The following is a 21,663-nucleotide window of genomic DNA, read 5'->3' as shown; positions in this document are numbered from 1 at the left end:
TAAATATTAAAGTCTTATTCAATTCAAATGCTTTGTAGGTGTGAAATGGATGTTTTATGATTATTCTACAACCACACGATGATTACCAAAAATGAAAATTGTGTATGCCAGCCACAAACCCCCCCCCCCCCTGATCAATAGATTTTATACTAATATAAATATTTTATTGATAAATATCTATAAACTAAACAGAACTCATAACTTCATAAGATATTAATATTAATTTATTGAACGAATTTTCTTATTCTATAATTTTAAACCAAATACAAATAAACCCAAGCAAAAAAAAAAAAAGAATTTTTATAATCAACGGAAACCAACGACACCTATTTTCTAATGGCAAATCCAAAGATTTCACCCAAGAATGAACCTTCAAATTTATTTTCGTATTTGATAGCATTATTTCTAATTTCTTGCATTATTTGTTGTTCTTTTTGAGCAGCAGTCAATTTAATTGGTTGTTGTTGTGGTTGTGAAATGGTAGCAGACATTTTATTTAGGTATTGTTAAAGTAGAATAGTTATATGTGAATCAAACAAGTATGATAATCAGTAATTGATAAATTGAATTGAAAAAAAAAAAAAAAAATACAAGATAAATTGGAAATTCAAATGGTTATTTATATTCTTCAAATGTATATCCATTGAAAATTAAAATGAAAAAACTTTTTCTTTAGCCCAAAAAAAAAAAAATTACTCATAATTGTATGACTCGGATTAATGGATTGAAGGGGAGGCGAGCCGTTTTCCTGCATATACCATGCAGTTTGGTTCAGTTCCATTTGAGCGTTTAAACTCCGTTAGTCGCTCACAGCCACGAGAAAGAATTCGCGCAAGGTTTTTCCGATTGGCGAGTTCTTTCATATTACTAAAAGCGAGTAATGCCGCTATATAACTCCATTGCAAAAAATAATTTCAGTTCCTTTCTTCCTCGAAACTAAGAATAAAGCTCATTATGGAACGTGATTTTCCGATAATGTTACAAACGTAAAAACACTGTTTTCCTCTTGTCCTTACAAAATTGTATTTACACTATCAGAGAATAGAAACAACTATAGAGTTGTAAAGAATTTGCTACAATCAACAAAGAACAATCCTGCTTAAGCTAAAATACTCCACTTTTTCTAATTCCATTGCTGATATTCCAATCTCCTTGCTATTGGTTGTGTCTCTCTGCAGTATGCACAATGTTATTATCAATGTTTTTATTGTCCATTCATTGTATTAATGCGTTCGCAGTTAAAGAGAGTTGGTCATCATCATCATCATCATCAATTGCTTGGTAGAAAAAGAAATTCATCAAAAAAAAAAAAAAAAAAAAAAAATACCGCAAAATTAATTGCGAGAATTCGCATAAAATCAAGAATCTACTCGGAACAACGGAAGTTATGGATTATGTACTCTTATTTTCTTCTAAATGGTGGTTGATACGTGTTATATTCAATTAAACTAAAACAAGAATTAAAGGAGATAATTCTGTTATTATAAGTCCTTTCTGGGCATTAACTACCTTGGTCGCTCGTGTCAGTTTTTTTTTTTTTTTTTCAGAGACTTGCTCTTTTCTTAAAAATTTAGCAAAGATTGTTCAAGAAAAAGATACATCACATTATTCAGTTCTAAAATTACTTTTAATGAGATCAGAATTATCACTATTTAGGGAGTTAAAAACAAAAATATTAATTTAATATATGGAAGCAAACTCCAAAAATTGTCTCCATACATCTATATATACCAAAATCCGAAATTCCTGAAAACGAAAAATGTGGAGAATGTAAAACAAAACCTTATCTCCTTTATCTTTCTCCTCCCCCTTATAAAATGATCAGTCGGCATTTAGCCATAAGAAAGGTACTGGGGATATATTCTTTCTACTATTTGGATAATCAAACTGTGCTCTATGCTCATAATTGTACAAAATCCTGTTTTTGAACGATAGTTACAATCAAGATTCACTATTTTGATTGTAGTACATACAGTTAACGAACTTGCCAAACTTTTAAATGGATTTGTTTTCATATGTGAAAGAAACAAAATTTCCAAAGTAAATAAGACCAGACGTAAATCAAACACATATTAAAAAATTTACTTTGTAAAAGTGTTTATTGATTCAAAAAGAATATCTAACAACCCTTACTAATTATATCGTTGAATGTTGAATGTTGATTGTTAGCACCAACAGTCTATAACACTGCTATTAAACACCAAATGTTATGCAAATTCGTAAATTTATAGATGGAATTAATCCTTAAAAACATGGAATCAAAGTTGTTTTTTTTTGCATGACTGAAATTTGATAAATTAAATTGGCCAAGTATTTAGATGCTAAATTCGACTATGTATAGTACTTGTATTTATCTATATATAGATTCATTGTTTTACTTTTCATCATAATATTTCTTACATAATGTAGTTAATGTACAAAATAGAATGGATGTAGGTAGGTAGGTAGGTAGGCCAATTTCTAATACACTTGGACGAGATTACTGGCCACCCTAAGATGTCGTAATTAATAACTTGTAGCAAATATCCATCATTTGTAAGATGTTGATTAATTTTCTAGCCAATCCCACTTGATCTAATAAGCCTGTGTTTGGGGGGGGGGGTAGTAATTGCTGAATGTGTGATGACACTTGTAAAATCTTTTTTGTATGTAAATGATTCTATCTTTCATGATTTTTGTATTCAGGTTTTGTGCAATTCCTACTTTCTATGGGTCTTGTTGTATATATCCTTTCTTTGACAACTACCTTACTTTACGATTTTTAAATCCACTTGACAAATCCCTTGTTCTTATCAGTCCTTTCTCTCTTCTCCCATTCATGTTTGTGTTCGTAAGAAACTCATTTAATTGTATTCACCCACCCCCATCCCCAAGCTTACATAATCACTCAATCAATCAATCACTCAATCAATCTAAAAAATTGGAAACCTGTCACTGAAAAAAAAAAAAAAAAAAAATTTAATATCTTTCAATCAACAAAGTCATATACGAACACAACTAACGGCTTATATAAGCAAAAAAAAAAAAAACTATAAGGCAGTCCCCCAATTTTTTAGCAAGATGAAATTTTAGATTAAAATGATCTATCCAATTAAACTAAAAGTCTTCCAGATTACCAAGAACCAATGTTTACTTCAGTTCAGAAATGTACTATAAATAAGGGACTTAATGTCACCCATTGGTGGAAGTTTCCCTTTTTTTATAATTAGACTAACACTATAAACAATATTATCAATAATTAGAACCTAATCAATGACTCCACCTCAACAATTATTAGATTTCATTACTATTCTTGAACAATCTGATTTCACTGATTTTCAAAGTTACAATTATTCTATTCAACGGGAATATCCTTTAATTCAACAAGATAAGGTATCTGATATCAATTCCAAGAGTTTACCAACAATTGAAGATACAGTAGCTCATTTGAAATTATTGAAAGCTTTTGGTGTATTAAAGGCAAAAGTACTTGGTACTACCAATGTAATTAAAGATCTTAAACTGTATCAACATAAACATTGGCAAGTATTTCTTACTAATGCAGTAAGACGATTTATTATATTTGTTTCAGCATTGAGGAATCATTCTTATGAAGTAGGTCCAAATGCCATTGTTAAAGAAGACGGTTTTTTTAATATCACAAAGAATCACAAATTTGAAAGTATGATGGGTCAAATTATACCTCCTTTGGATGTAATTATGATATGGCATGCATTTTTATTGAATCCGAAAACTTTTTATGATACATTCATTCGAGTTGATTTTATTGTATTTGCCAAGTATCCTTTACCATTGGATAGAATTCATGGATGTATTGATAATAATATTTTTGAATTTAATGTTCCAGAAATTTATCGAGAAAATTATTCAAATTTATTGGAAACTTTCACTAAAGATTCCAATGATTTAATTTTTGATCCTATTGATGAATTAAAAACAGTTGATATTATCAACAAGAAAGTCATTATTTATTGTCCACGATGTCAAGAACCATTAACATTTCATCAGGTACCACTTCTGACAACTCTGAATACTGGATTTGCTGATCCAGGATTCAAAGCAGACTCACCAACCAATATTGATGAGCGAATGAATAGGGGCCAGGATCATGAGATAAAATGTATTTGCTTGCTTACACCAATCTGGAATCATGATCAATTGAGAAAACTTCAATTATATCTTGATGTTCATGGTGTTAATGAATTGCCATATGCTTATAAATATTTTTCTACAGCAATTTCAAAATCAAAATTTTTTAAAAGAAGTCCTTACCTTGTCAGTTCTAGTGTTAAATCTTATATGAAAAACAGGTGGGAAAACTTGGATATTAGTGCATATAAGGAAATGTCGTTAGTGAATTTGATCAAATCAGTTTCTTCTTTACCCATTGAAGAGAAAAAACTCAAAAATCTTTTATTAAGAAATTATCTTCAATTTAATTTAATTTATTTTACCGTTCGTGATGGAATTGCAATTGGTGAAGATTTAGTGGGTTGTGTTTTACGACAAGAACGATTTATTGAAAAAATGAACACCACACTTAATTGGTTACATTCACCGTTCATCTATCAAACATTATCAGAATCTTCAATTCGATATGACAATTTTTTCCAAATGTTAACTTGTAATGGTTTGAAACAAATGATTGTCCCCACTTTAGATATCGATCTTATGTGGCACACTCATCAATTATGGAATTATGGTTATTTCAAAGATTGTTTAGAATCACCATGTCATACAGGGATTGATCATGATGATACTGTGGATGAAAATAAATTGGATAAAGGTTATGAATTTACTTGTAAATTGTATCGTAAATTATTCAATCAGGATTATTCAATTTGTTATTGTCAAACTTGTGTTATGCGTCGAAGTGCTGTTACAAGTAAATTTTCATTTTGGTTGAAATCAGGTAGTAAACGATTGAAATTAAAAGAAAAGGAAATTGTTAACAATCCATTGTTCAGTAACGAAGAAGGGTTTTCTCATATTAGTATTCATAATTCAATTAAATTGCCAACACCACGAGCAGAAGGAAGAAGAAGAAAATCTATTACTGCGTCATTGTTAGAAAGAGATAAGAATAATTCCCATTACTACTACACTCCTAATACTTCGGTATTTGTTATATCGCCTGGTGTTCCTGTGGATTCAGAAAGTTCCGCATTTTATTCTAATACTTTATGTTGTTCAGTTGCTCCTACTTCAAGTTCATGCGGTAATTGTGGTGGTAAATGCACAGGTCGTGGCGGATGTGGTACTGGTTGTGGTAGTACTGCTGGCTGTAGTGGTGGAGGTGGAGGTGGTGGTGGTTGTGGTAGTAGCAGTGGAGGAGGAGGAGGAGGCTGTGGTGGAGGTGGTGGCTGTGGAGGAGGTGGTGGCTGTGGTGGTGGTGGTAGTTGATAACACGGTTGTTAGTTATTGGTACTAACTCTTAACATTCAGAATTATCATCAAGGTGTTAGAATCTCTTTTGGAATCAATAAACAGTTTTACAAAGTAAGTATTTTAGTATGTGTTTAATCAAGTTATGCCCTTATTACACTAACAAGAAATCCTGATCCATTTCGCTTCAATTTTAGAGAAATATTAAATAAAATATTTATATAAATTCGTATACTCATTATAAACACTTATACACCGCATTCTAAACTATTTAGCAAGATGATTACCGAGGGGGGGTGGGGGTGGTGGAGAGTAATCAAAAAAAAAAAAAGCCGGTGAAAGAATAAAAAATCATCATCATCATCATCATCATCATCATCATCATCATCATCATCATCATCATCATCATCATCATCATCATCATCAAATCATAAAACTCATCAACTTAAAGCTTCGTTAAAAAAAAAAAAATCAAATTAAAATTAAAATCAAATCAAGTAGTGATAAAAAAATCCAGTTAGAGAATAAAATTTGCAACCAAACTAACTGAAAACCCCCCTCTGATTTAAACCCACAATTTATTTGCGAATATAATTAACATTATAATCAGTTCTTAAAATATCTTTTAATTTCTCATTTTCCATTTCTAAATTCTTTAATGATTTTTTTAATTCTGAATTCTCTTGGTGTAAAAAATCTTCAATTACCAGCATAGCACGATCTCTTTGTGGAATAATTGTAACTTCAGAAGCTTCTGATTCAATATTGTCGACATCGGACATTTTTCTCTTTCTGTCCATGTCGATAAAAGTGCTCATTGTGGAAATAATTTATAGATTGTAGGTGATAAAGTTTTGGAGATTCAAAAACAAAAAAAAAAAAAAGTAAAAAAAAAGTAAAAAAAAAAAGGTAGGATAGAACAAATGGAAAAGAAAGAGAGATTTGATTCAGTATTTATATTAAAGAATGGAATGTGAACCCAAGAATGGGAAACTCCTAATAATGAAAAAGAAATATATTCCCCCCACCAAACAAACAAACAAAAAGCCAACATTTACACTTTTGAACAATTTTACACTTCCTCCCTTTTTTTTTTTTTCATTGATTGATTGATTGATTGATTGATTGATTTGATTCGTCTATTGTTTTTTTCTTTTCTTTTCTTTTCTTGTTGTTGTTGTTGTTGTGGTTAAATTTCGGTGTTATTTCTTTTTGTACCGCCCCATACTCAGACCACTCACCACCACCGGGATCATCAAGACCACCCCCAGTATTAAAGGAGGAAACAATCAAAACGAAGAAAAACCGGGGAAGGCGGGGAACGGGAGCAAGAGAGAGAGAGAGATAAGACAAAGAAAAAAGGTCATACATCCACACACACTCACACACACCTTCTTTAGTTTTATCAGACGAATGGGAAAAAAAAAAAAAGAAAAAAATATTACCAACTTTTGTTGCACACTACCTTTCAAAATATGGCCCCACTTTTTGGTGATTCATATTATTATTATTGTTGTAATTATCACCAATTGTTATCCCACTACCACTACCACCACCTCCTCCCCTCCCCTCTCCGCCCCCCTTTTTTTTTAATCTCTTGTTGTTATTATACATTTTATATTCAATTTTGATTCTTATTATTCTTATAAAGATTTTTCCTTTTTCCTATTTTTCATTTTATTAAGTTTATTACTATTCATAAAATTACAAACTATTTGAATCCAATATTGTAATATATCTAACCAAGCCTCCTCTTTTCAAATTGCTCAATAAATTTGAATTTCAAGTTGTTGTTGTAATATACAGTTCTAAATTGGTTACATTACATTGTGAATTTTAATGAAAACTCTCTTTAAAGATTTAATTATTGGCCAGACATTTTTTTTTTTTTTGACTAGACTCAAATGAATCTAATTATGAAAATTATAAAATATTTGCATCAGGCCAATTAGTTATTTAATTGTTCTAAATAATGATTATTGATTTAAGAAGTTCTATATTTTTTCATTTCTAGTAACAATCTTTTTTCATTTTAATTGTAAACAATACGATGTTTAATTATGCATACTGGTTCTAACTAACTATCAATTAATTACCAACCACCAATCATGAACTGTATATCAATTCCTATGTTGAAAGAACGGATCATATTATTAAAACTTTTACCTTTCGACAATACTTTAATTTCAAAGAAGAAGATCGAAAAAAAAAAAAAAAAACAATTTGGAATGAAAAATAATGAGGATGGATGGATGGATGGATGAGGAGGAGGTAATTATATTGAAAATAAAAAATAAAAAGAAATGATAGGGTCAGGTACCAGGGCTGGATATAAGCATGTGTGTGTGTTTCTCCATAGATTTGTTAAGAGAATTTTGGTTGTGTAGGATTTAACATGTTTGAAAATAAGATGATGATTGTAACATGATAAGAAATGAAACTTCACCTGGGTTGAGAATACTGTAAAAAGAAAACATTCTACGAATACTCGTCAAGGAGAACACTGTGTATTCCCATTGTCAGAATCAACAGTTAGAGGTATTCTACTATATATATATATATATACGGTAGAATCATCGTTAGTTTAGTTTAGTTTGTAATTTTTCTTTCTTTAAAGCAGGCTTATAATATTAATAGACACCTTTCACCTACGTTGGATCGTCTCTTTTACTTTCATATAATCAATAATTGAACAAAGCTATTTTAAAAAGGTTTTTATCTTGCCTCTATGTATTCTCTCTCTTTCTATATATATACATTGATTTTTGAAATCTAAGAAACGGTTAAATTTATACCAAAGTATGTTTAGATGTTAGTAGTTTTGACACACAAAATTCATAAACCATTGCACCACTAATTTATAATTCTTATATACTGAACTTTTTTTCTTTCTTTTGATATTGACTACTACTACTACTACTACTTCTTGTTCTTCTTCTTGGGTGTAAAAATTTAATTTGGCAATTTCTTCATTATAAATTGAGACGAAAACCCTCCCCAAGTTCTTTTTTTTTTTGATTTTATTTTATCATAAACTTCTACACCTGCGACAATTAATCCATTTTGTAATTGCTTTAATTCAATCTGTCTGTAATGAGGACCTTCATGATCTTCCCCCCACACCTAGACCTTGAATATTATATAAGGAACTGTTAAACACCTATTTAATATAGTTTCCTTATGTTTAAAATAATTGCAAGATTTCCACTAAATTATTGTGTTAATCTTACTAACGAAATTATTCCTTAGTAAACTGATTCTATAAGAATTGGTAATTTAATTTATATTAAATATATTTAATCACTATAATATATTAATACATTATATTTTACAATGTAGATTTGGTAATCCTCTATTAAAAACAATTTCCACTAATTAACCAAGATTACTTTATTTCAAAAACATTATTTATCTTTATAAGCTATTATTCATTCATTCATTTATTTATTCATTCATTGCTGTAGTAAATCTTTCAAATGTTGTTGTAAAGTAGGATTTTTCCTTGTCACCATAAATAAATCACTTGGTTCAACAATATCTCGATTAGCATGATGACAAAATAATTCTAAATCTTCACCCAAATTAATTAATTGATTATACACCAATTCAACTAATTGAGCTATAAATGTTGGTGTAGCAATTAACATATTCTTTTTGTTATTTGATGATCCTGTTGTTGTCTCAGCCTTATCATTATCATTATCATTATCATTATTCAAATCTTCAAGTTTAGATTCCACTATTTTAGCAACACTTAGATAAATTGCTGATTTCAATTGTAATGCTATTTCTTCTTTTGATTGATGTTTGGCCATGGTTTGTGGTGATTAAGACTTTTGTCAGAAATGTATTATTATTATTATTATTATTATTATTATTATTTGTTGTGGTCGTGAAAAATATGTTTTTAGGACGTGTTTTTTTTTTTTTTGGTTGTTTTTATTTTCGCGATAACACACTACAAATGTTCTTGCAACTTGGACACTACCTTATTGATATATGGGGAAGGAAAAAAAAAGAGGGTCTAAATAGAGATTTATCTATAGTAGTTAGTTAGTTAGTTAGTTAGTTAGTTAGTTAGAAAAAAAAACAAAAGTATATGGAGTTAAAAATTATTGTAGTTAATGTTATTGTAATAAATTTGGTTTGTAAAATAGGAATTTTGGCAACAGGTTTAATAAGATTGTTGAATTTTTCATGAAATGTTTCCTTTCATTTTTCATTTTTCGTTTTTCTTTTTCTTTTTCTTTCCACTCAAAAACCCCTAATTTCGGCTATTATTGCACACCCCCCAACCCAAAATTATCAATCCCATTGGTTATGTTATTCTTTGTTTGATTTCATTGAAATAGGCTTAAGTTTGTTACAATAAGAATATCTCGTTTAAAGGATTAAAGAGTTAGCCTGGTGAAAAAAAAAAAAAAAAAGGAGATAAAGATTGGTTGGCAAAAGTTTAATGTTGTATTTTGTTTCAAATTTTTTTTTAGAAAATAAAATACCCAGAATAACTGTTAGGTTGGTTGTAACAATTTCTTTTAGAAGTTCTACTAAGAACATCAACTGTTGATAATGTAATATCAATCAATCAAATCCATAAATAACCAGTCCAATAACAATATCGTTTTTGAGAGTTCGTAATTTAGCAATTATCAACAAAATCAGAAGGAATTCAGCAACAAACCACAACACAAAAAAATCTCAAGAAACGTTTTTTTTTTTTTTTACCGAATTTGATCCCCCCCCCCCCACCCACCCAACGTCGCAGTGACAATTCCCTCCACTCCACTCCGTCGGTTTTCCGCTACAAACTGTCCGGCATCATTAAAATTCAATTAATCACCAGTTTAAACACAACAGTCAATGTCTTCTTTTAACATCTGTAGCAATATATATATTGAGTTGCTATGGTAGTTTTCTTACACATACATCAAAAACAGGATTATTAACAGGATATCTCACAATATTTGAAACATTATCTATCCTATTGATTCTGATTAATGGAAATCACCATTTGTGTTTCATATTTTTCTTTTTGCGACAACGACAACAAGAAAATTAAATTTGGTTCTCCTTTTTTTTTTTTCTCTCTTCCTTCCTTCCTTCCTTCCTTCGTAATATTAATTTCATTATGGAATTCTTCTCTTTTTCCTCTTACAACAACAACAATTACTATTTCTTAATTCAATTCCATCTTTCAATACATCTTATATTATAGACATAGACTATCTTATTTTTGGTGTTAATATTCCATTATATCAATTAACCATGTCCAGGATAAATAACAACAACAACAACAACAACAACAGCAACAACAATAATAATGACAAATCATCTATACTATCCAATATCACCACTACCAACACTACTACTGGTACTAGCACAACTAATACTACATCGGTTCCCTCAATTAAAACAAAGAGAGGATTATCATATATATTAGGAGATTCCAATTCAAATGAAAACCATATTCTACCCATCAATTCTATTCAATATTCCTCATTAAATAATCAATTATATACTGCTGGTAGAGATGGGAATGTTAAAATATGGCAACCATATAATTCTCAATCATATTCCAATCACCATAGCACAAACAGTAGTCAAGATGATCTATTTTCCGATTGCTTAGATCTTGATGAGAAATTATTACGTTTAGAAACTTCAATATCTTCTAATCCATTACCATACAATTACGACGGCAATACAAGTTCTTCCAATTTCAATATTGTTGAAAATTATAATTTGCATTTTGATTGGATTAATGATATACAATTGATTAATAATGATCAAAACTTAATTTCATGTTCATCCGATTTATCTATAAAGATAATTGATTTGCCTACACAACATGACAACGAATTATTTAATAATAGTCATACCAAGGGAACCAATATTCATAAATTACCCAATATTCATACCGATTATATTAAAAAATTATCACCTTTTATCACGAAACCAACCATTGTTAGTGGTGGGCTTGATGGTAAAATTATTGTGTGGGATTTAAACGAATTGAAACCCATCCAATTAATTGAAAATAAAGCAAATGGAGTATTATCACCGTCAATTTATTCATTAGCAAATAACCATAGTAATATAATTAGTACAGGTGGTCCCAACAATACAGTCAATATATTTGATCAACGTGCTAATAATCCTTTCATTCGTAATTTAATTGGTCATCAAGATAATATTCGATGTTTACTTATGAATGATCAATTTATATTGAGTGGGTCTTCTGATACCACAATCAAATTATGGGATTTAAGAACATTTAAAGTATACAAGAATTTTGATATTCATGATGATTCAATATGGTCATTATATTCACAATCAACTAGTCATGATTCATTTAAAACGTTTTATTCGGGTGATAAAAGTGGTAATATTATTAAAACTGATTTATCAAGAGTTTCAATTTTCAATAAGAATAAACTTTCTTCTAATAGAGATGAATTTGGATTTAATAATTATGAAAATAATTTTATTGATGAAAAATTGGGGATATCAACTTTAATTGCTAAAAGTACATCACCCATATTATCAATTTGTCATGAATCAGAACAAGATACAGTATTTGCCACAAATATGGAATCTATGGTTCGATATATTAATCCTGATACTTGTCAATTATCTCAATATCAATATCTTCGACAATGTTTAGATTATTCATACAACACTCACAATGGTAACAGCAATAATAATAATAATAATAATAATAACGATAACACTGACGAGTTGTTACTTCATGATGGTCAATCAAATCCTCCTACTGAAGACTTGAATTCAGATTTTTATGATTTGATCAGTCATTTGTCAATGGATACACATCCTAACAACAATAATAATAATAATATTGATTTACAAAGTACACTTTCTCATGGCAATAACCAACCATATCGTCATTTTTCAAACACCACAAGGCCAATTTCATTAGATGCAAAAGCTAGTGGGTTTGATGATGGTGATGATAATAATGATGATGATGATGATGACGAAAATGAAAATGAAAATGAAAATATTTTGTCCAGGGAAGAGTTTGATTCGATGTTTTTAAACGTCAATGGAGTTGTATCGAGTGAATTCATTAATGCTTTTAAAGATGATACCAATCCATTAATGGTGAAATTACAAACTGATAATAGTGATAACCACAATACAACCATTGATTTAACTCCAATAGAAATTTTATTGAATCCTATACCGATTGAACAAATAACTTTGATTCCATTCAATATATCACCTATTGAAAAATATGATTTAGTACCGAAAAGTATTGTTGCGAAAAAAATGTTTAATAATCGACGTCAAATCATGGTACTTTATTTAAATGGGAATATTAAAATTTGGGATTTGGTGATATTCAAGATTATAAAAATTTTCCCATATCAACAACAAAAACAAGACATACCATTGTCACAAAAATTATTAACAAATAAAGAATTAGACAATCGAATTAAAGAAATGGAAGATTTATTTGAACAATATCAAACTTCTGATACTTTAAATAATTGGTGTGAAGTTGAAATTAAATCAGGGAAATTATTAGTCACGATAAAAGAATCCTCTTATTTAAATGTTGAAATATATTATGATGAATTAATAACCCTGTATCCATTTTTAGATATTAATCATAGTGATAATTCTTCAAGATTTATTGGTAAAACTAAACCAAAAGTTAATAATGATGATAGATTTTATCTTGGTATTATTATGTTAAATTCGATTTTTAAAAGTTATGCATTGTATGAACAAGAATTTGATTTTATATTAAGAGAAGAATTGAAAAATCTTAAACAATGTAATAATCCATCTATTTCAACTAATGGAGGAGGAAATAATAAAATGTTGAAATATTTTGGTAAAAGATCATCATTAATGAAAAATTCCACTTCATCAAATCAATCATCACCAGTTAATTCAACCAATACTAGTATTATTGATGTTCCAATTGAAAAATCATCTAGTAATATAGGTGATAATTCTTTCAATAATGGTACATCAAGTCTATATACAGCAGTCAATGAATTTATTAATACACCAGAAGAAGTTTATGAACAATCAGTTAATTTTGATTATGGTGATACTATAATGAAATTATTACAAATTAATAAGAAAATATATTGGGATAAATATAATGTCCCGGTGAATATGACTAAAGGGAAAGTATTAGAATCAATTTTAGGAGTTGATGAAATAATTACATCGATATCAAAAGCCAATAAAGAAAATAATAACAATAACAATAACAACAATGGAGTGGCAGATTTAAGATATTATCCAATAATTCGTGGTGATATTCATTTCCCTAAAGATTTATTGATTACTATATTTGAATATTCATCAGATTTAGGAAATTATCGTGATTTATTTTCATTTCAATATCAAGATTTAATGAATTTGATGATTATTAATAACAACAACAACATCAACACTAATAATACTGATTCATCAAATTCTTCATTACAATTAATTCAAGATTTACGATTAATGGTACCAAAATGGATTGGTCAACCAATTTTATTTAATAAACATCCTATAAAAGAATCTCCTAAAATAACATTTCAATTAATTGAAGTTGATTATAATCAATTACCTTCAAATTTAAAAATTGGTGGTAAATCAAATAAAAAAATTAAAAAATTACCTGAATTAGAATCATCAATTAAATTAACTTCACATAATATGTTAAGAGTACTGAAAATTTTAAATTATTTAGTTGAAAAATTTGCCAATTCTACTAAAGAAATGAAAGATAAAAATTTAATTCCTAATGATTGGTTAGTATTACAATGTAAAGGACAAGAATTAAATCATGATTTAACTTTACAAACTATAAAAACAAAAATTTGGAAAAGTAGTAGTGATATTGAATTACAATTTAGACGTAAATTTGATAAATAAATATGATAAATAAATAAATGGAGAAAAAAAAAAAAAAAAAAAGAAATAGGGTATAAATACATAAAACTATAAGTTTCAAATTATGAAATAATTAAGAGAACAAACAAACGAACAAATCAAAATAATATACTGAAAAAATGATGATTGATTAATGATTGATTAATGATTGATTAATGATAGATTAATGATTGATTAATGATTGATTAATGATTGATTAATGATAGATTAAGGGTTTGTTAAGGGGATTGTGTAGAATGGGTGATTGTTCGTGGTATATAGTGTGTTTAACGGAGGTGGCGGATAAGCTAGTAAATCTCCGATTTATAATCATTGATGTTATCGTACGATTCAAAAATGTCTTTGTCTTAACCAATATAATATAATATATATATATATATATATATATATATAAAAGCTATAAAAGGAGAAGACTGAATGTGGGTTAGGTGAATTACGGATCAGTGTAATAAATATATATCTATATCTATATATCTATTTGGAGCATTGATCTTGGAAAGAGGGACCAACAAAAACAAAAACAACAAATCTTGATTACATAATCACATCTACATCTCATAGTAGTAATACATACATACATACATACAGGAAAGAACACACAATAACTGTACTTCTGTCAATATTGCGACATTTCACGACATTATATTTAATGGGCAAAGAAAAAGAAAAAGAAAAAAAGAAAAAAAAAATGTGTAGACATTTTAGATTAAAATTTTTGAATTTTTTCCATCTCCATCGAAAAGAAAAAAATAGAAATTACTTTAAACCATCATCAACATCAACATCAACATCTTCATCAATATCATTATCATTATCTTCTTCTTTTTGTTCATCATCATCATCATCATCATCAATATTACCTAAGAATCATCATTGATCAATTTATATCAAATACGATACAACACATACACAAAGACATTATTTCATTTATACAGAATTCTTTTTTGAAAAAATGGATGATACCGATAGAGCAGTTTCTCGTTTATTCAGAAGTTTTAAAACCGTTAAAGAAATGGTTAGAGATAGGGTAAGTATAAATATTGTTATTAAAGAATAGGGAACCCAAAAAAGAAACAACCTCCATTGATCATTAATATCTACTTCGTGGGTGGGGGGGGGGGGCGGCAATTCCTATAATTGAATGATTCTTTTTGGAAGTGTAGGAGGAGGAGGAGGAGTTGGTTTTTTTTTTTTTTATGAGGATTTTTGATTTTGAAAATTTATATTTATATATATATATGAAATATACTAACATATAAACTTATTCAGGGTTATTATATATCACAAGAAGAACTTGATATGACATTAGAAGAATTTCGATCCAAAATTTGTGATTCTATGGGAACACCACAACGTAAACAAATGTGTTTCCAAGCTACACCAACTGGTGAAACATTAGAAAAATTTCCTGAAACTGGTTCATTATGGGTTGAATTTTGTGATGAATCATCAGTTGGAATTAAAACTATGAGAAATTTTTGTATTCATATTACTGAAAAAAATTTTTCTACAGGAATATTTATTTATCAAAATTCTATGACTCCAAGTGCTAATAAATTAATTCCTACAGTTTCACCAGCTACTATAGAAATTTTCCAAGAAAATGATTTAATTGTTAATATTACTCATCATGAATTAGTTCCAAAACATTTAAAATTAAATCATGAAGAAAAAAAAGAATTATTAACAAGATATAGATTAAAAGAATCTCAATTACCAAGAATTCAACGAGAAGATCCTGTAGCAAGATATTTAGGTTTAAAACGTGGTGAAATTGTTAAAATTATTAGAAGATCAGAAACTTCTGGTCGTTATGCATCATATAGAATTTGTTTGTAAAGAAAGGAAAAAAGTGAAAAAGTGAAAAAGTAAAATTAAGAATAATTTGTATATGTATTAAATTAAATAAATAATTAAGTAAAAAACTATTATTATTGATAATCAATTCTACCAGCTATAATACTATCTTGAATTCCTGTCCACCAATTAATATCTTTAAGTAAAATATTATGATAAGGATGTACTGTAACACCATTACAACCAAGAAAAACTGGTGCAATAGTAATTATTATACTATCAATAAGTTTATAATCATTAATTGATAATAAATCATTAATAATTTTAGCTCCACCTTCAATCATAATAGATTTTAATCCCAATTGATATAATTTTTGTAAAATTTTTACCCAATTAATTGATACATTAATAGTTGATAATAATGGTAATTTAATATATTTCCCACCTTGTTTATTCACCATTTTTTCCGATTCAACATTAGGTATAGTTGATTCATCAATGATAATAAATGGAGCTAAACCAGCAGCTTGTGGTGGAGGTGGAGGTGGAGGTGGTGGAGGTGATGTGTTTTGCTTATTGTCCTGTTGTTGTATAGTTGTTGTTTGACAAATTCGACATAATTGACTTTGATGATATTGCCATTTACCATGAGGATCTATTACAACCGGTCTGATTTGATGACCAACTCCAACCCCAACTCCAACTCCAACTCCTTTGTCTATTATTGGTTCTATATATCGACAATTTAATTTAGGATCATCAGCTAATATTGTTCCAATACCAACTAATATACAATCATGTTTGGATCGTAAATAATGTGTCATTGTTTTAGTTTCTAAATGGGATAATTTGGTTTGTGTACCTGGTTGAGCAGCTATTTTAGAATCTAAAGATTGTGCATATGTTAATGTAACAAATGGACGTTTCAACAATTTGTTGTCGTTGTTGTTGTTGTTGGTGGTGGTGGTGGTAATGGTGGTAACTTGTTGGGTAGGTAAATAAGGATCTAGAAATGGTTTCAATGATTCTGGTAATGGAATTAATGACATGGTTTTTTTGATAAATGGCAGTAGGCGGTGATTGATTAATGGAAGCAACCCAAGTGGCCTTAAATCCAAATAGTGGAAGGGAACAAAAAAATAAAAAAAAATTGTAACAATTTTCCGTCGTGGAAAATTTGAAAATCAACAACAACAACAATAACAGTAATTTCCAAAAATCATTTAAACAATTTGTAGTTCACAATTTGCAATATGAAAACTAAATATCAATTATTTTCTACGTAATTGATCTTCTTTTTCTAATTCAATTTGTTTAATTATATCTTGATCACGTTTAAATCGATTCAATTCTCTTTTTTTCCAATTTTCATATTCTAATTCAGGATTAATATCATCAGTATCATTAATTCCATCAAATTCAAGTTTATTATCATTAACTTCTGGAATTACTTGAATTATTTGATGATCTAGTTTTGATATTGTGATTTGTTTTTTCTTATTGATATCTTCATTTAAATCACTACTATTCTCTTCTTCTGATTGTCCTTCTTTTTGATTTGATTCTTTATGAGTCTGACTATTAAGAGAATGATTTTTATTTCTAATGGATTTCGAAATATAAATGGGTTTAGTAATCACTACTTCTTCTTCTTCTTCTTCTTCTTCTTCAGAAGAGGAGGAGGAATCCGTTGTAGAATCTTCATTACTTGAAGAATTAGATTCATTTGCAGATGGTGTTACAGTATGCTTTTGTTGATGGGTTGTCATCTCTAGTTTCAATCTGGATAATCTGAATAATGATACGAGTGTGGTTATCCCGAAACAAAGTATCCACGGAGTTGAGTTGAATTAAACAACTAAAAGATTACAAAAAGTACCTTTAGTTCATGGTAGGTCGTGTGAGATTGGTATTAATGCTTGGTGCCGATGGTGCGTGTATCAATGCACAATTTGAGTCTAGTATCGGTACTACCAATTGTTTTGCCACCACCAGTGGAGTTTGAACAAATCTAACGTGTAAAATAAATTCAATTAATTATTTCTATAATCAAAACATAACACTAATAAGTAGTCAATTCAGTAATATCTAAATGTGGTTAAACTCTTGGATAAAATATACAAATTACAAAAAAAAAAAAAAAAGACGCGTTTTAAAAAAATGAAATAGTCACTGGTACCAAAACTAACTAACATGTGAAAGCAATTTAAATATCCATCTCTCCCTATTTACTTATTTAAATCAAAATTCAATTTTATGTTTACTCCTCCTCCTCCTCCTGTTTTTCTTTTTTAGATTCAGTTAAGAGCCCGGTTAAATCTATTTGCCTTTTCTTCCTCTTTCCCCTCTCCTCCCCTCCACTTATTTAATTAAAATTGCTGGAAGATTGTATTAATGAAATGAATTTGGTGTTTAGGAGTCAACACGTGAAGATAAATGTCGTAAACCACACGACATTTTAACCTGTCAAAAAAAAAAAAAAAAAAAAAAAAGAAATTTATTTTTTCAGTCGTGTTTTCCCTGATTCTGCATATTGAAAGTATACGACATTTTCTAGCAAAGAAAAAAAAAAAAAAAGAAGCAGTAGTCGTGTCCACGACGACTAAATCATCGACATAATCATCCATCAATCATCACACAAACAATAAACAAACAATGAACAATAAACAATAAACAATAATAAATATTACATACATACATAAAATTTTCAAAAAAATTTTCATTCTCATTTTCATTTTCATTTAATTTGGAGTGGCTTTTTTTATATTCTGTTCTGATCAAGTTAACTTAACTTAACTTAACTTAACTTAACTTATTTCTTTTTATTTTTTTTTTTCACCAATCTAGTTCCCACAAGTATATATAAGTTTGAAACTTTCCCTATATTTTTTTATTTTATTGTGGTTTGGTGGTAAATTTCTAAATTCTTTCAACTAACACACATTCGCTTAATTATTATTATCATATACATACATACACTCATTATCATTATCATTACCTTTAATATGTCTTCATTTCCAATTCCTACTTGGGATACACCTTTTGGTATTCAATTATGGCCAATCTTTGATAAATTTGTTAGTCAAATCACTAATAATAAATTTATTCCATCACAATTTCAATTTATTTCTGGTCAATTACCATTATCAACATTACCTGAAGCTCTTACTGCTATAACTATTTATTATATTGTAATATTTGGTGGTGATTATATTTTCAAAAAATTCAATATTAAACCATTAATTTTAAATGGATTATTTCAAATTCATAATTTATTTTTAACTAGTTTATCTTTCACTTTATTAATATTAATGTGTGAACAAATCATCCCCATGATTTATCATTATGGATTATTTTATACTATTTGTGATATTAAAGCTTGGACTCAACCTTTAATTACTTTATATTATCTTAATTATATCACTAAATTTATTGAATTTATTGATACAGTTTTTTTAGTAATTAAACAAAAAAAATTGACATTTTTACATACTTATCATCATGGAGCTACTGCTTTATTATGTTATACTCAATTGGTTGGTACTACTTCTATTTCTTGGGTACCAATTTCATTAAATTTAGCAGTTCATGTATTGATGTATTGGTATTATTTCTTAGCAGCAAGAGGTATTAGAGTTTGGTGGAAAGAATGGGTCACAAGATTTCAAATCATTCAATTTATTATTGATTTAATATTTGTTTATTTTGGTACTTATCAAAAAGTTGTTATTACTCATTTCTCAAAAATTTTACCTTATTGTGGAGATTGTGCTGGTACTATGATTGCCGCTTATTCTGGTTGTGCAATTTTATCATCTTATTTGGTATTATTTATTGCATTTTATATTGATGTTTATCGTAGAAAAGGTTCTACTAAATCAAAAATTGTTAAATCAGTTAAAGGTGGTGTTGCTGCTCAAGTTAATGAATATGTTCATGCTTCAGGTATTCAAACTCCATCCAATGCAAATGCAAACTCCACTGCTAAAACTGTACGTTCTAGAAAGGTCTAAGCAGGGTTGTGTGTGTGTGTGTGTGTGGGGCGTGAGTTGTTGTTGTTGTTGTTGTTGTTGTTGCTTATATTTATGGCGTGTATGCTATTTTGTTTTTTTTTTTTGATTGACATGAAATTAATAATAACCCTATAGATAGTAACATATTATTATATAATCTAATCTTTAATTATTTAATGAACATTTAATTATTTAGAATTGTTAGAAAATGGCTTTATGGTTTATATTTAAATCAAACATTTTATTCTTTTTTGTTGTTAACTATTCTTTCTCTAATGGCTAGTCTATCTTACAAGTTGTCTATTACTTCTTGATAACTTGGTATTCCTTCAGCAGCACCTTTCTTTTGAATTGTTAAACTGCTTGCTGTAGTAGCAAACTTTATTGCATAATCAATCAGTTTACCTAATGCTAAATTCAGAACAATTGCTCCAAAAAATGTATCACCAGCCCCAGTAGTATCAATGACTTTTTCAACTTTTCTAGCTTCAATAAATTGTGGATTATTATTATTATTATTATTATTATTATTATTATTATTATTATTGGTTTCTTTAGCAATATAAATGGATCCTTTACTACCCATAGTTATAATTACCACTTGAACATTATGAGGATTAATTAATTGTTGTAATTCAATGGCCAATTTCAGAAACACTTCAATCAATAATTTACTATTATCACCACCATCACCACTACCACCACGATTGATGTGATTTATTTGATCAATTAAATCTTGTTGATGAGAATTTTTCATTAAATGATTAGCCACATCTAATGCTTCACCTTCATTAACTATTAATAAATCTATTTTCGATAATAATTCTTTAGTAATTAATTCTGATTTAAATGGTGATGGATTATAAGCAATATTCAATTGTGGACGATTTTTTTTAATCCAATTGATTGATTTAATAGTATCAGGATATTCATTTTGTAAAATCACAAATGAATTAAATTCATCATTACCTTTATTTTTTGAGAAAATGGTTTCATATTCTTTATCATCAAGTTTTAATTCCCCATTAGCTCCAGGAATTATTAAAATTCGATTTTCTCCATTATTATTTTGTTCAACTAAAATAATTGCCACTCCAGAAGTTTGATTAATCACAGTGATTACATGATCAACATTAACTTTATTATCAATTAAAAATTGTTTCAATTGTTGACCAAATGAATCATCACCAATTTTACCCACCATACGAATATCAATTTTATCACTACCACAATCATTATGACTCATTAAGATAGAATTTGGTGGAGTTAATTTGGCAACAGCAATAGATTCATATAATCCTTTACCTCCAACATGAGTTTCAAATGAATTTGCTTGATATGTTTCTCCACCTTGAGGGATTTTATTAGTATATGTTACTAAATCATAATTTAATGATCCAATAATAGTAATTGATGGCATGATAATGATGATGATGATAATGATGAAAAAGATAAACAGGATAGAGTTGATATGTTTGAACAAGAATAAACTTGGTTGGATCTATAGTTTTATGTGACGTAATAAAGAATGAAAAAAAAAAAAAAA

At 28.4% G+C, this 21,663-nt stretch overlaps 8 protein-coding genes across 8 annotated transcripts, besides 3 other annotated features; 4 read left to right on the top strand and 4 right to left on the bottom strand. All coding sequences in view use genetic code 12, as the record gives it.

Annotated features, from left to right (window-relative positions):
• Positions 1–2,336: 2,336 nt before the first annotated feature.
• Positions 2,337–2,625: a mobile genetic element (truncated).
• Positions 2,626–3,252: 627 nt separating this feature from the next.
• Positions 3,253–5,403, top strand: CD36_12030 (conserved hypothetical protein; the record flags this gene model as incomplete). Its single annotated transcript, XM_002417798.1, has 1 exon — positions 3,253–5,403. The coding sequence occupies one exon, from the start codon at positions 3,253–3,255 to the stop codon at positions 5,401–5,403; it is 2,151 nt and encodes a 716-aa protein (XP_002417843.1).
• Positions 5,404–7,781: 2,378 nt separating this feature from the next.
• Positions 7,782–8,065: a mobile genetic element.
• Positions 8,066–8,837: 772 nt separating this feature from the next.
• On the bottom strand, positions 8,838–9,200 carry CD36_12020 (conserved hypothetical protein; the record flags this gene model as incomplete). Its single annotated transcript, XM_002417797.1, has 1 exon — positions 8,838–9,200. One exon carries the CDS (start codon positions 9,198–9,200, stop codon positions 8,838–8,840), a length of 363 nt encoding a protein of 120 aa, XP_002417842.1.
• Positions 9,201–10,650: 1,450 nt separating this feature from the next.
• CD36_12010 (conserved hypothetical protein) lies at positions 10,651–14,289 on the top strand (the record flags this gene model as incomplete). Its single annotated transcript, XM_002417796.1, has 1 exon — positions 10,651–14,289. The coding sequence occupies one exon, from the start codon at positions 10,651–10,653 to the stop codon at positions 14,287–14,289; it is 3,639 nt and encodes a 1,212-aa protein (XP_002417841.1).
• Positions 14,290–14,539: 250 nt separating this feature from the next.
• Positions 14,540–14,817: a mobile genetic element (partial).
• Positions 14,818–15,259: 442 nt separating this feature from the next.
• CD36_12000 (DNA-directed RNA polymerases I, II and III subunit, putative) lies at positions 15,260–16,146 on the top strand (the record flags this gene model as incomplete). Its single annotated transcript, XM_002417795.1, has 2 exons — positions 15,260–15,334; positions 15,577–16,146. The coding sequence occupies 2 exons, from the start codon at positions 15,260–15,262 to the stop codon at positions 16,144–16,146; spliced, it is 645 nt and encodes a 214-aa protein (XP_002417840.1).
• A 92-nt stretch (positions 16,147–16,238) lies between these two features.
• CD36_11990 (5-amino-6-(5-phosphoribosylamino)uracil reductase, putative) lies at positions 16,239–17,153 on the bottom strand (the record flags this gene model as incomplete). The annotated part of the gene is made up of 1 exon (XM_002417794.1): positions 16,239–17,153. The coding sequence occupies one exon, from the start codon at positions 17,151–17,153 to the stop codon at positions 16,239–16,241; it is 915 nt and encodes a 304-aa protein (XP_002417839.1).
• A 222-nt stretch (positions 17,154–17,375) lies between these two features.
• On the bottom strand, positions 17,376–17,873 carry CD36_11980 (conserved hypothetical protein; the record flags this gene model as incomplete). Its single annotated transcript, XM_002417793.1, has 1 exon — positions 17,376–17,873. One exon carries the CDS (start codon positions 17,871–17,873, stop codon positions 17,376–17,378), a length of 498 nt encoding a protein of 165 aa, XP_002417838.1.
• Positions 17,874–19,109: 1,236 nt separating this feature from the next.
• On the top strand, positions 19,110–20,117 carry CD36_11970 (fatty acid elongase, putative; the record flags this gene model as incomplete). Its single annotated transcript, XM_002417792.1, has 1 exon — positions 19,110–20,117. One exon carries the CDS (start codon positions 19,110–19,112, stop codon positions 20,115–20,117), a length of 1,008 nt encoding a protein of 335 aa, XP_002417837.1.
• A 289-nt stretch (positions 20,118–20,406) lies between these two features.
• On the bottom strand, positions 20,407–21,537 carry CD36_11960 (ribokinase, putative; the record flags this gene model as incomplete). Its single annotated transcript, XM_002417791.1, has 1 exon — positions 20,407–21,537. One exon carries the CDS (start codon positions 21,535–21,537, stop codon positions 20,407–20,409), a length of 1,131 nt encoding a protein of 376 aa, XP_002417836.1.
• Positions 21,538–21,663: the final 126 nt, after the last annotated feature.

This window comes from Candida dubliniensis, chromosome 1 (genome assembly GCF_000026945.1).
Source record: "Candida dubliniensis CD36 chromosome 1, complete sequence".
Lineage (NCBI taxonomy): Eukaryota > Fungi > Ascomycota > Pichiomycetes > Serinales > Debaryomycetaceae > Candida > Candida dubliniensis.
The sequence above is the reverse complement of the archived record's forward strand: the minus strand, read 5'-3'. Positions and strand labels throughout refer to the sequence as shown.